Genomic DNA, 14752 nt, shown 5'->3' with positions numbered 1-14752 from the left:
TTCTTCAGGGTATATGTTACTAAATTATGCGGCGTCATATTCCGCATTCACCGCCATGAAAACGTTAAATCTCTTGTGAAATTTAAGAGAGTCACAGTTCCCACGATGGTAACAGGAATATTATATCAGGGCATGTGGACCTTTTTGGGTTATGACACCGTGTAGTCTGGTGGTTGGGTATAAATATTTTGGAGAAATATCTTCAGGACAGAATTTAAAATGCAGAAAATTGTTCCTCCAAAATAACGGCAAATACTCACCACACTCTATCGGTAGGAGCAAGAATGTTCTCTTCTCTATATCCGCCAGACTCTGTGAGACCGCGGCCCGGCAGTTGAGAAACACTGCTCCACACCGTTTCTGGGGCCCACCCAGCCTCCTCTCCAATGAGTACCGGGGCCTCTTTGCTCGGGAGTAAAGCGACCGAGGTGTGAAGCTGACCACTCACCTCCAGCTAGTGCCGAGTTCAAGGAAACCCGGATTTATACACCCACTTCCCCATACGCCTTCATGACGTAGTGCTTAATTAGTTAAGCACAGGAACAACTTTACCTTTTACCCAGAACACTACACGGTACCGTAACCCAGAACACCAAACACGAATCTTCACCACATGACGAGCCTCGAATATTAATATGAACGTGTACTGAACGAATTGTATGAGGAGGCAGCGGTCTGTTGTTCAAGTAAATCAGGCTAATCTAATTATATTACGCTTGCTGTATGGGCCGCGCCATAGTTCAGGAGTTTAGTCGCCGATTTTCCACTGCGGCGGCCATGGTTCGAGCCTAGGTCAAATGATGTGGGCTTTGTGGTGGGCGAAATTGCACTGGGGCAGTTTCTGTCCTAGTACTTCTGTTCCCCCTACCAATTCTCATTCCAACGACAGGTCCACACTCATCACCATCCTGGGCTGGTACAAGAGGCCAGTTAGTGGACTCAGTCTCACTCCACCCCAAGAAACTGAAACTAAACTTGCTCTATATAGATTGTACAGTTTACTGTGATGCTGAAGTATTTCAGTTCTGTGTATTTCAGGACATCTCTCACAACAGTGTTACCAAAGCCCAAGCTGTTACCAGGATGGATGGTCCCAATCCACCCGTTCAGTCCGAGCATGTGGACGGCGGTGGGTCTCTCCCTTGTTGTGTCGACGGTGGCGCTCCACGCGACTTCCCGAGCCAGCGTCAGGATATTAGGTTGGTATGTGACCGGACGTAACGTCGTTAAGTAGACACAGGCCCGAAACCCTTCTTACAACACGGCGGTTATTATACGTACCATTTTCTGGTGCTCTAGAAGCTCTGCTTTTGAGCCTGACACTGCAAGATATATCCTAAAAAGGTAACGCTATGCTTGTATCAGGCCGTGGGGGACCATAGGGTTGTGAGACGTCGAGGCTCCCACATTTTCTAGACAATCGGCTCACAGATGGCGGTTAGGTTGTCAGCCTTACACGCCGGCCGCCCTTAACCCCCCAGGAATATTGCTGGTACTCATTTCTGTTACAGGCTGAGTCCAGGGTCATAGCGTGGCTGGAAGGATTAGGTAAATTGAGAAAATCCAATGCCCTCATTGGAAATCGAACCCGCGGCCTTCCTCCTTCCAACTAACTACGGTACCGCCTGTCTCAGAAATAGGCCATACAAACTGAATTTTTAAATGCGATATAGTTTTGGCGATCTTCGTGTTTCAAATCGTTAAACTCATTATGCATCATTAACTGCATAGAACAAAGTTTGTGTTTGGTAGGTTATCAGTAGATGGACAACATAACGTCGATTGGCAGGATGATAGATGAATGACGAATTAAAAATGATTTAGAAGGAAATGGTCACAGGTACTATCACGGCATTTAGTTGGATGGACTGAAGAAAACCGCGAAATCCTAACCGAACACCTCTTGAGCACGAGTCAAGTGCGTTACAGCTATGCAAACCCACTCCTCATATGACAAAGGATCCTCGCCATGCAACAGACAGTCAATAGTTCAGAACACGCAGGGTCGAGTATATACTGATTAGTACGAAGGAGGGTCAGTAAATAGGCCACAAATTGATATAAAACGTAAAACTCGTGATTTTCGAATCTCGACGAAAAAATCATTAATTTCTCGACAAATCTTCCACCAACACTTATACAACTATAACTTCTATATTACAACCGTCACAACACAACTATATCAAGGTCAGTGCCTGGTTTTGGCTCTGCTACATGTTTCAGTTATTAATAGCCATCATCAGGCGAATACATGGCTAACCAGGGGCATAGGGTACATGGATGTGGTGGAAGCATTGCTTCCCTATAGAAAAGCAACCAAGAACATTTCTGGCAATTTTTCAATTTCGAAAAAATATTTCATACTTCAAAATATTAATTAATCTGAGAACATATATTACATATAATGAGAATATTGCAAGTTTTAATGTGTTAAATAAACAATTTATCAGGATAGATCAGTTATTTTCTTCAAAAATGCAGGGTACTTCAAATTGCAACACGCGCGGAAGCAGCAGGTCTTTCGCTTCCACCCTCCCCTGTGTTAACTGGCTGACCAATGTCAATATTGTCTGTAAGTGAGCTATCCGTTATGGTATGCTACTAGCTTCGTGCTTCCAGCAATGTTGCCAGATGTAAGGCATTGCAGTTCGCAGTAGAGTGCAGTAGAATAGTCTGTGACCTGGCAGTTAAGCGTGTGTATTAGTTTTCAGAAGGTGTTAGCGTCTCATTTATGCACAAGTCAGTTTAGTTATTATTCTGTATTTTTCTCGATACAGAATTTGTTTTGCTTTGCGTAATTATAACTTTATGACCAGTGTTTTTGTGATTGCTGTTAAGTTAAAAATAGAAACATGACACTTTCATGTGATAACCACTGTGTGATTGAAAAACTTCTTCAAACACCGTTCAGTTCACTCAGTTATAATGAGAAACTTAAGATAATAGAAGAAGGTGCACCTAAGCCTAATCTAACTTTACATACAAAAGTGAAATCTTGCACACGGCATTTCAATACCAGTTTATATGAGGCTATTCCATGGTTGTGTGGGTGTGATAAACTAAACAAATTATTCTGTTGGCCTTGTCTCTTGTTTTCTAAAGAAAAACACGTGTTTAACAGTGCTGGTTACAATGACATTAACAACATTTACAAATCTGGCAAACGACATGGGCATTCAGTTAATCACATTGCTTGTCTTAAAGAAATTACACTGTTTGGTAAAAACAGAAGGATTGAATTTTCTCTAAGCAGCCAATACAAACAGTCAATTGAAAAACACAATGAAGCTGTGAAACAGAACAGGAAATTTGTAGGCCAATTAATTACAGCAGTTTGTTTTCTGGGCTCTCAGGGTTTAGCATTTCGGGGACATGATGAAAGCGTGGCATCTGTTAATAGAGGAAATTACATTGAGGTTTTAAATATGCTGGCACGTTATGATTCTGATTTACACAATCATTTAGAGTCTTCAACTGCTTTCCGTGGTTCTTCTCCTGACATCCAAAATGAACTGATACATTCTGTATCTGAATTGATGACAATGGAAATTAAAAAGGAAATTTCAAAGGCTAATTATGTTTCTTTAATTCTTGATGAGACTTCAGATGTGATGAATAAGTGTCAGTTGGCTTCAGTTCTTCGATATGTGACAGCTGATGGCAATGTTGAAGAAAGGTTTCTGCGTTTTACAGACGTGAGCTCTGACCGTTCTGCCAATTCCTTGTTTAACCATGCTCTTGAGATTTTAAATGATTTTGAATGTGGTCCCAAACTCATTGCACAGACTTATGATGGTGCTGCTGTTATGGCATCACAACATGCAGGAGTACAAGCAAAAATTCGCGAGCAGTACCCAAACGCCATTTTTATTCATTGTTATGCGCATAGACTAAATTTAGTCTTAGCACAATCTGCTAGTTTTATTAAGGAAGTTAAGGTCTTCTTTGCTACTCTCTCTGGCTTTAGAACTTTTTTTGCCAAGTCCACAAAAAGGACTGAAGCATTGGATTCCCACCTTAGGAAAAGATTTCCTTCTATCGCACCTACTCGATGGCAGTACCATAGCCGACTTGCTGAAACTGTGCATGAATACAGAGAAGGAATTGAGAATCTTCTTGTGTCTATAATAGAGGAACCAGAAGAATGGGATGTAGAAACAATTTCTTCTGCACGCGGACTTCTCTCTCTTCTAAGGGATTTCGATTTCAATTTCATGCTGAAAATATTTTCTTCAATTTTTCCATATTCTGGCGCTCTTTTCAAAATCCTACAAACTAAGAGATCTGATATAGCTTTTTGCAATACCAAAATAGACGAATTTAAGCATCACATGCAAAGATTAAGGGGAGGATTTGACCACCTTTGGAGTGAAATGGAAAATGTCTTCGATTCAAATGGCCCAACTCGACCCAAAAGAATTCGCATTGACTCAATGAGTGGAGAAGAAAGAAAAAACTCCTATAAACGGCTGTTCTGTGAAATTATTGATGTCGTGTGTCAGAATGTCTCTGTTAGATTTTCGGAGAACGCTACGCTCCTCTTCTTGAGTCTTCTTGATGCCAGATACTTTCCCATGTATAGAACCTCATTTCCTGAAAAAGCATTTTCCTGTTTAAAAGAAAATTATGGTGCATTTTTTGACTTTGTTGCCTTAAAGAGTGAACTTTTAGTAATGTTTTCGGACCCAGATATGGCAAAAGATAGTGTGTATGACTTACATCAATATATGTATGCTCTTCAGTTATCATGCGTTTTCCCGCAAATCTTCAAATTATGTGAGCTAGTATTAACAATACCAGCGACAAGTGCTGCAGATGAACGCTCATTTTCAGCTCTGAAGAGATTAAAAAACTACTTAAGAAATTCGCAGAACCAGGATAGGTTGTCATCACTGGCTTTGATGAACATTGAAAAGTCCTTCCTAAACAAACTGCAGTCCAAACCCAGCTTTCTAGATGAGGTTATTGATCTGTTTGCCAAGAAAAACAGAAGAATCGAGCTGAATTATAAACAATAAAGTAAGCATTAATTATATTCCAGGTTCACAACCCTGTCATTTGATGGCTATAAAATTGTGTTGATAATTATGTGTTATTTTAATATATTAGCTTAAATATACAATACATATTAAACTATTAGCTGTTTTCTTTTAAATAGAAGATAGAAACTATAGGGTATGTAGAAAAAATTTATATACACGTATATAAAGTTGCTTCCCTGCTTTCGGTATTCATGCTACGCCACTGTGGCTAACATATATACACCACTGACCTGCAGTATTAATAAAATTTCATACAATAATATTAATTATATTAAAACACTTGGCGTAAAAATACAATAAATAGGTTATATAAAACAAAAGTTATAGTATAAAACAATAATAAAATTCTTTAATCGATACTTTACATCATCGAGTCAGTCGTTGGTTTTTATGATTTTGTTCGTTGACCATGAGAACATCAAATGAAGAATTTTATTCTTGTTTTATATAACCTATTTATTGTATATTTACGTCAAGTATTTTAATATAATTAATATTATTGTATCCAATTTTATTAATACTGCAGGTCAGTGGTGTATATATGTTAGGTATTTGCCTGATGATGGCTATTAATAGCCGAAACATGTAGCAGAGCCAAACGAGGTACTGATCTTGGTATAGTTGTGTTGTGACGGTCTTAATAAAGAAGTTATATATTATAACACAACAGGATGCATGAAATGAAAACTTATACAACTTCCCCATTGCTTTGAAACCCGCAGTATTGAAGTCTTTTGACTATTGTCTCATCCACTTCCGCACTTCCTCTTCAACCTCTTCGTCTTCAGCTAAACGTTCACCACCCAGTTGCGAACCGCTTTACGCGACAAACACTTCCCCACTGTAAACAAGAAACGTTTCGTTGTGAATATCCTTTGCGTTGAATACATTTGGCCATAAAATAGCACAACACAACGCTGCTCTTCTGTACTATATTCCTCAAGCACGATCGCCATTTTGACTACTGAAACTAGTATCTGAACAGACGCATGCGCGTCTGCTACATAGACTGTCATGAAACTTGACTGTGCTGGTACCTAGTGATAGACATAGAAAACCTATTACGTCCATTAGAGCTGTTTTGCTTCCATGTATACCTATTTACTGACTCTCCCTTGCACATTATGATCGAAAAGTTGTGAAAGGAAGCAGCCCGGGCATAATTTTGGGTGCTATCTCAGCATTTGCCTGGACAGACTGAGAAAACGAGCGAAAACCTCAGTCAGGATATTTAGTGTCCCATCCGAATTCCGAAACATGCACCTCCCTAATACAAGTCAGAACCTTCAGAGCTTGATCCAACTTGCTCGGTCCCTTGGCGTCACTATTTGGTCCCTGCCGCTGGATTCGATCCACTCAGAACGGGCCTGGTCTCCCATGGGGCATCGACCTTCAAATCTTTCGAATAAACACTCTTCTTCAATGGCAGGGTCAGGAGAAGGCAAACCTGTGGTCAACATGTACTCCACGTGGGTGGAGTGCGCATTTCGCACAATGGGGCTACTGGTACTGCAGGTGCCACCGGACGAGCGCGACTTCAGCACCCTTCGTCACGTGCCCATGCGCCATCTTGTCACTTGGCTCATTCTCTTCTACTTCGTGGTGACGACGGGATACTCCGCCGGCCTTGCGTCTGTGCTTACTCTGCCGAGGTTCGTCTCACTTCAGTCTATAATTAACTGTTGTCTATTTAACGATGCTGTCAGTATCTCGCGCTGTACAGTGGCGAATGATTAGTGGATATTTAAGTAAAAAGATCTGGAAGAGGGCATGGCTTAATTTGAAACATCGAGACATTTAACTGGAAGACCGAACAAACGACGAAAACCAGAAGCTTTAACTTGCTTCATTATACCGGAGAAAGATGAAATTACGAACATCTGCATGATAAATGAAAAGACCTTCCGTTGACTTTTAAACGGGCCTTACACCATCATATACAAGAACCCGCTTAATTTAATTTCGAACGAATTAGGCAACGGTATAGCTCAGTCGGTATAGCGACGAGCAAAAAGCTCGAAGGCCTGGGTTCGAATCCCAGCAGGGACAATATTTTTCTCTTTTCCACAGACCACGTTTGGGGCCCATCTATCCTCCTGAAATATGACATCCAGGGATTCTTTTCCAGGGGGTAACAATCCAATACTTAGGCGACCAAATACTGTCAGTTACAATTTCCGCGAGCCTTGCGTTTCTCCTGATGCTTACCCTTGAACAGAAGAAAGTGAAGGCGCCTGAATCAACATGTTAGGAGCATATTTCCTAATTTGTTCATTTCTAAACAAAATTTCATACGTTTTCAGATATGAGCCTCCGATCGAAACGCCAGCTGAGATGGCAGATCGTAATATAAAATGGGGCGGTATGGATGTCGCATACGTGTTCTTCTTGCAGCAGTCTCTGGATCCAAAAATGAAGAGATTGGCAAGCAATTTCATTGAGGGAGATGAAGAGTACCTGACAAAGGCAGCAGCTACTGGGGAGATGGGTTTCGTAATTGAAAGGATGCAAAACGGTAAGTGCATCAAATTACACTTGGTCATCGACTTACGACCTATGCGACTTACGACCACAGTATGTACAGATAGCCTAGGCGTAGAAGCGAAGATGTGCACAGCATCGCTAAGTAAAAGATAAAAACATTACTGTATTTAAAATGAAAAATAAAAGATGATTAAAATGTAAAAGTTTTTAAAAATAAATTATAAAGATGATAAAAAGATTGGAAAGGTTAAAAATACTGTTAATAAATATACGGCCGACATACGACCAGATCGACTTACGACCTGTCAGTCAGAACGGAAGTCGGTCGTAAGTCGACGATCAAGTGTGTACTGTTATCTCCTTCCTCTGCAAAATAAGATCGTCACAGAGCTGATGCCGTAGCTTTCAAGCTCGAGACTCGTATTCGGACAGTCCCCGTTCGAATCTTGGACATGGACTGTCCTGACTGAAATCTTTCGTTGTTTTATTCAGTCCCTAACATTTCTGATCCTTCCCCTGCATGCCAATCTCATGCTCCCTGATTGTGACTATGTCATTTTATTCTTTTCAATTTTACACATCAGAGGCAACGGTCGGGATAGAACGCAGAGCCCTTTGCATGTTATACTATACGTCCGGTGTTCGATTCCCGACAGAGACAGCGATTTGTCCCTTCCCCGCCGCGTCAAGCTGTCAATTAATCTCCATCCGGTGGATTGTGGTCATCTGAATTATGATACCGTGTACTCTTGCAGGCGGATGCCGACGTTTCAGGCGAACCTGCTGCCTCTATCTTCAGGAATAAAGTTGAAAGGTGCGACCCTGTAGATAAAGTAAGTCCTTTCGAAACGTCGGTATCAGCTTAAAGACTACCGGTTTCATAAACGAAAACACCACAATCTGAAAATAATTTATGAGAAATCTTAAGATATTATAAAGTTAAGGAAGCTTGAAACTACGCCTGCACGTTTTCATGGCGTAATGCATAATTCAATTCTTATTGTGGTCAACCTACCACCTGAATACAACCCTCCGAAACGTCCTACATCGCACATGACGATCAGTTCGACGAGGCAAATGGTAATTCCGTGAAGAAATCTGCAGGTCACTTTTTCCTGCCGTCATTCATCAATGAAGACACGATGGAGAAGCTGCGTGTAATGAAGGAGGACTACGTGTACGGGCACTGCGTCTTCATGCTGCGCAAGGGGTCCCCCTACATGGGGATCATCAACTCTATAGTCCACAAGGTGCGTGACACGGGGCTGGTCTTGTACTGGGAGGACGTCACTGTCAGGCGCTACATGTCCACAAGACGCCAGCTTTCCGTCATCAACAGCCGAAAGGAGGTGGACCCTGGCCCTACACAACTCCTGCTTCGCCATGTGACGGTCAGTAGCCTCTGTAACCTACGGCTCGCGATCCATGTCCCTTGTCAGAAAGGCACGGTGTGTGCGGAGGGGTTGAACTCCAGATATAGAGGGTGGCTGCCAGTATACTGAATAAGCAGTCGCAGACGGCCTATAATGGGTACGCTCCAGCATCATTGTTCAGTGGGGAGCTAATAACTCCTCACTGCAAAAGCAGGGCGGGATGTCGCGGTCTCAGGAGAATGCGGTAATGAAGCTGGGAATATCTTGAGGAGCCGTATGACTGCTGGCTTATTAAGAACTGTTTCACGAAGTTAGTTTGCTTACTTAATTAAGAGTGGAGACAAAGCAGTATTTTCATGAAAAGCACAGATGGCTGAAAGCTTTGCCTAAGTTTCTTCATCTTTGCTCCTACTATCTTGTACATTATCCATCAGCTAAGTCTCATATCAACATACGTTTTCTGAATTCGATCCGACTTCTATCTTCTGGCAAAATAACGGTCCATGCTGAGATAACGCTGTTCAATAAAAGTAACCAAATTAATGACCTCCTGAAATTTCTAAAACTTTTAATAGGACACCCAAAATGTGCAGAACAAACAGCTAATCTACTATGACTATAGACAGGGTTTGGGTTCGTGAATTGGATTTACTGGCCACTTATACACGCCACTCGAAACTACAAGTAATTACAGCGCTATCGCTGATCTACACACTTTACAAATCACTAAACGCCAAGTCTTTCCCGGCCTGCTGTTTCTCCAACAGCCGTTCCCTAGCATTCGCTTCTAACAGTGGAGATTCTTCAGCTTCCCGCTCTCAGGTCCTCTTGCCACAGGCGCCCCTGCAAAACTCTTGTCAGCTGATCTACTGATCTATACTGCCATCTCTTCTTAGCCTCCCTTGCAGAGCTCAACTGAACTGCCAACACCCAACTGACTCACTCAGCCGACCTGGGGTCCTCGCTATATAGCCTCGGGACGGACACAACAGAAAGCACCGCCTCTAACAGTTTCTCTATTGTTGTTGTGGCCTGTTGCCTAGCGATAGCCCGGATATCGTTGACGTGTTTACCAGATGCTACCAAGCAACGCATGTTCCGTCTACTGACTGTTGGATAGCAACGGCACTATACGCCACAATATCATGCAATCGTCCCCTCAGGATTTCTCGTGGCCTATTTTGAGGGGGTTCACAGAGTTCTCAAGAATAAAAGTACAGCTGTATCCATGCACAGTCATGGTAAGTAATGGGAAGATGCAGCACCAGCCGGAAAAAAATTTACGACTGAGCAGGAGCATTTTACAGGGCACTACAGGTGCATAGAAGCCGTATAGCTAGGCTCCTGCTGCCACGAAACAGCCTGACAGGGATCTGCAACATTTGTAGAACTACACTTCTTGCTAATTGGCAGGGACGTGGGGTCGGGTAAATTTGTGTATTATGTTAGGATATTGAGGTATTACAAAGTTTGAGAATCCTTGATGTAAATAAATGTTATGTTTTGTGTTTTGCTGACATACATTCAATCTTCCCTTTCAGGGCTCGTTCTACTTGCTGGGCTATGGAATGGCTCTATCTGTCTTCGTTTTCATATCGGAGGTGTTCATATACAAATATCTGAAAGTGGAGATCACAGTCCAAAGCGGATGAAGCGTCCGACACATGTTTAACGAAACCCCAGCCAGTCGCATAGTGGGCACAGATACACAGTACTTAGAATAGTTACCGTAGTTTCAATGACCTGTCCACAGTACGACAGACATGGGAGGAACCCATCTCTCCGCCCCAGTTTATGTTTTAAAGTTGGAACACACAAACAATATGAAAACTGGGAACACAGTTAACCGACTCAGAGAAGTTCCAGCTGAATCGTAAAGACGGACACACTCTGGCGGGTGTAATGTTGTAAAATTAAGGACTGTCCCATGCTTTCCGAGAAGAATATGTACTCATACATCCACATGCATGCACTCCTAGGCTCTCCTACATATACCGTTCCTCTTGTATTACTATATTATACGAATGTAAATTATAATTGTTCTAAATACGTTTGCTGTTATGCCACAGTGAAATGCCATGATGCTCTTATTATGATTGACTTACTAACCCTTTATAGCACAGTGGTAATTGTATGTACCGCCTACTTTAACATACCAAAATTATGAGTTCTGTCCACAGAGTTCATGTGTAGGTTTATCACAAAAAAATAACAGCGACTGTTTCCCTAAACAAAATTAACCGGTTGGGCTTTGTAGTGGAGAGGTAATGTGCTTCCTGTGAGGTACGAGCTGGATTTTTAATATTATTTGTGTGTAACGTATGGTTCTCACAATAAACAGCATTAACCGGTTGGGCTGGGTAGCGGAGACGTAGTGTGTTTCCTGTGAGGTACGAACTGAATCTTTATATATTATTTGTGTTCCGTATGGTTCTCACAGTAAACAGCGACTGTTTCCATAAACAACATTAACCAGTGCTGCTGATATGAATACCAGTGTTCCATCAGGCAGCATATAAGAGTACCGAAATTGAGAAGAGAAAGAGTGGTACAGGCCTTTTTCCTCTGTTGATTCCGGAAATGGAGAATATATATTAATAGAAAGGCAGAGTTACTTTGTTTTCCAAACGCCTGCTTGACTGTCGCTCTAGTATGCTTGCAGTAAGGATTCTTAACTATGAACGAAACAAAGTATCCTGATGGACACCAGAATCAAAATTTACAAAGAGGACACAAACATTTTGCATCCTGCGCAAAGCAAACTTCAGACTAAGGAAACTGTTTCCTGTTGTAAATAGATCCTCCACAATTGGCATTAGTAATTTACAGATCACTTCTTCGGTTTACACGCCTCCCCCGTCTGGGGTATGCTGCTGATACTTTTACCGGCAAATTACAGACATTTAAAAATTTCGAAATTACCCAGCATAACACCAGTTCGAACAGATAGGAATGAGATTAATAAAATATTACATCAAGAACCAAGTGAAACTTTATACAGAAGTCAATAGGCAGTGAGAAAGATAAAGTTAAGAATCAGGACAATGCGATCCACCGGTGCGGTCTGCGTTCCCTGCAAGGTAATCCGCCCTGAGCAAAGCATAAGCGAAAGTAAAAGGAATGTATAATTATAGGTAAAATATGTACCGCTATCCCTGTAATAGGCCGTGGTGGGCCATAGGTTTGTGAGACGTCGAGGCTCCAACATTTTCTAGACAATCAGATCACAGATGGCGGTAAGGATGTCAGCCATGGTGCTGCTGGAAGGATTAGGTAAATTGAAAAAATCTAATTACCTCATCGGAAATCGAGCCCGTGACCTTATAATATCAATCTACAAGTATGCAATCTCCTTTTATCAACTAACATCTGAAGACTGTCCCACTGGATCGAGAAATGCAAAGCGACTATATCAACTCGCGTTCCTAGTAAGGCTCGTTACTCTTGATGTGAGCGGCCTCCGTAGTCTAGAGGTAACGTTCCCACCTCATGACTCGTAGTACGCGGGTTCAAATACCCGGCGGAGGTCGTCGAATTTTTAAGGGCGGAAAAATTCAGGGAACAAGTCCTCCGGGAGGGACTTTAAGCCGTGGGTCCCGTGTCGTAGCTTTACGGCACGTAAAAGAACCTCATATCTCCAAAGGAGGTCACTGAGCCAAATTACGGACGTTTCCCGCCCAACAGCAGTCTCTAATACCTCTGGTAGATGGGGGAAGCATTATAGATACCTCTCAGCTAGTAGAGCCGGTCTCGCTGGCTGGGCGGGACTGATGGTAAGCACCAATACCGGTAGGATATAGAGACTGGTAGAAATCATAGAGGGAAGCATAATGGACCAGTACAGGTCTAAGTGCATGGGGAAACCCACCCTCTCCAATAACTAACTAACTAACTACTCTTGATGGGTGTCGTAGTCCTTAGCAATTAGCGAAAAAGTGAAACAACGAATATATCTCATTTTAAGTTAAGCAATCACTGTCCCAAAACTACAAATCATTCGAGACACAAATCTGCACCCTCCCCGCACAAACATTAAGAAAACACAAGATCTAAGTTAGTGAATCCAGAATTCTGAGGATATTTCCGAAGGTTCCGTCCGTAAGCGGTCACATTGACCACTTCCCCGCGCTGGAGGAAACGGAGAACCGGAGAAAGAGAGGAGTAGGAAGAAGATGACAGTGTTACATGGTGTAAGTAACAGAGCTCGCAGAACATTGGAATATCTTCCGCAGTTAATTAACCATGTCCCAGATAGCCATGCGCATGTGCATGCAAAAGTATCCACACGAAACAAAATGTGTAAAAGTACTGCATACAAAGCAACAGCACAGAGAGCGACCAAGGTTAGGGTTCTTGTAACTTAATGGCGGACTCCTGGCTAGAAGTCAGTTTGCATACCGAAGGTCCCAACTTGATCACGGTTTTCTGTGGGATTCCTCGGTTCTAGAACATATGTGAGCTAGTAACAAAATTGCACATCGACCTGTATGTTTCACATGCATCTCCCCACACCACACCAATGGCAACATTAAAATTTCGCCCTTACCAGTGCTAAATAAAAATTTCACTCTAATGCAGCCTTTCAAACTTTAGTATCCAAAGTAAAATGATAAGTAATAAAGCCCTTGATCAATTTCCTTCCTCTGCCCGTAACAAAATACACTTCCTAGACTTTTTTTTCATCAGTAATCTGTCAGTAATCAGTAATCTGACAGTAATCTGTCAGACGACAGGTCCACAGTCTCTTCCAAAACGTACGTACAGTCAGACAAGACTTTTACCGTTCTCATTTCCAACTCTTTTACCGCCGATCAAACACCTCTACCATTGCCCGGGAAATTTAAAATCGGAAAGTTATTTTTCCTCACTACTCCCCCCTCCACCCACCTTTCCGTCTCGTCAGGTTTCAGATAGTGAATTTATATTACTGCAGGATACTCACTTATTCAGCTGAACCCTTCTTGAGGAGCCGCAAATTCTGTAGCTACTCAAGAACTTCCCAGCATTTTATGGAACCCGAAGGTTCATTACCGTGTTCAGAAGAGCCCTCCACTGGTCCCTATCCTGAGCCAGATTAATCCAATCCACACTATCCCATCCTATCTCTCTAAGATCCATTTTAATTTTGTTCACTCACCTACGCCTTGGTCTCCTTCCCTCTGGCTTTACCTATATGCATTTCCCTTCTCACCACTCGTGCTACATGACCTGCCAACCTCATCATCCTCTACTTGATCATTCTAATTATATTTGGAGAAGAGTACAAGTTATGAAGCTCCTCATTATGCAGTTTTCTTCAACCATTCGGGATACGAAAATTATCAGGCAAATATTTACCTATATGGACTTTAATATGTGGGTCCCTTGTCACAATGGCACGGCGCGACCTCAGGTTGCGGATGGAGACGCACTTCAGATGTGGAGAGAGGATAGAAATATATTGAATAAGCAGTCTCGGACAGCCGACAAGGAGTTGTCCTTCAGCTTGGGGTTTGGGCGTGGGGATACAAACTTCTCACCGTACAAAATAGGTTTGTTACGAAAATGTTCAATGCAGGATACTGCAGATTAAAAAATAATTTTGCGTAATGCTGACTGCAGAATTTCATGATTCTTTTGGAACTAAATTATTGATTTTATTTTAATGGCATCACGGTACATTTCGAGTGCCTCTATGGTATCATTACTTATTCATGATGAACGTAGTTCTAGATTATTGATTTCATTTTAACGATAGGAAAATGTATCTGCACGTGTAGGCCCATAGTATTACCATCATTAAATAAAAAGTAATGCGATTGTACAAGCGCGCGTGCATACTGTACAGCACGTCTTGTTAGCATAACATGTGTG

At 42.0% G+C, this 14752-nt stretch overlaps 1 protein-coding gene and 1 long non-coding RNA gene across 2 annotated transcripts; one reads left to right on the top strand and one right to left on the bottom strand.

The window, feature by feature from the left end:
* The first annotated feature begins 1020 nt into the window (after nt 1-1020).
* LOC111870165 lies at nt 1021-11131 on the top strand. The gene is made up of 5 exons (XM_033753701.1): nt 1021-1199; nt 6472-6694; nt 7346-7557; nt 8631-8917; nt 10441-11131. The coding sequence occupies exons 1-5, from the start codon at nt 1088-1090 to the stop codon at nt 10549-10551; spliced, it is 945 nt and encodes a 314-aa protein (XP_033609592.1). The 5' UTR covers nt 1021-1087; the 3' UTR covers nt 10552-11131.
* On the bottom strand, nt 3216-4898 carry LOC111870171. Its single transcript, XR_002843805.2, has 2 exons — nt 4720-4898; nt 3216-4593 (listed from the first exon to the last, which is right to left on the bottom strand). It is a non-coding gene; the product is annotated as an uncharacterized LOC111870171 (long non-coding RNA).
* Nucleotides 11132-14752: the final 3621 nt, after the last annotated feature.

Source organism: Cryptotermes secundus, unplaced genomic scaffold (genome assembly GCF_002891405.2).
Source record: "Cryptotermes secundus unplaced genomic scaffold, Csec_1.0 scaffold734, whole genome shotgun sequence".
NCBI lineage: Eukaryota > Metazoa > Arthropoda > Insecta > Blattodea > Kalotermitidae > Cryptotermes > Cryptotermes secundus.
The sequence above is the reverse complement of the archived record's forward strand: the minus strand, read 5'-3'. Positions and strand labels throughout refer to the sequence as shown.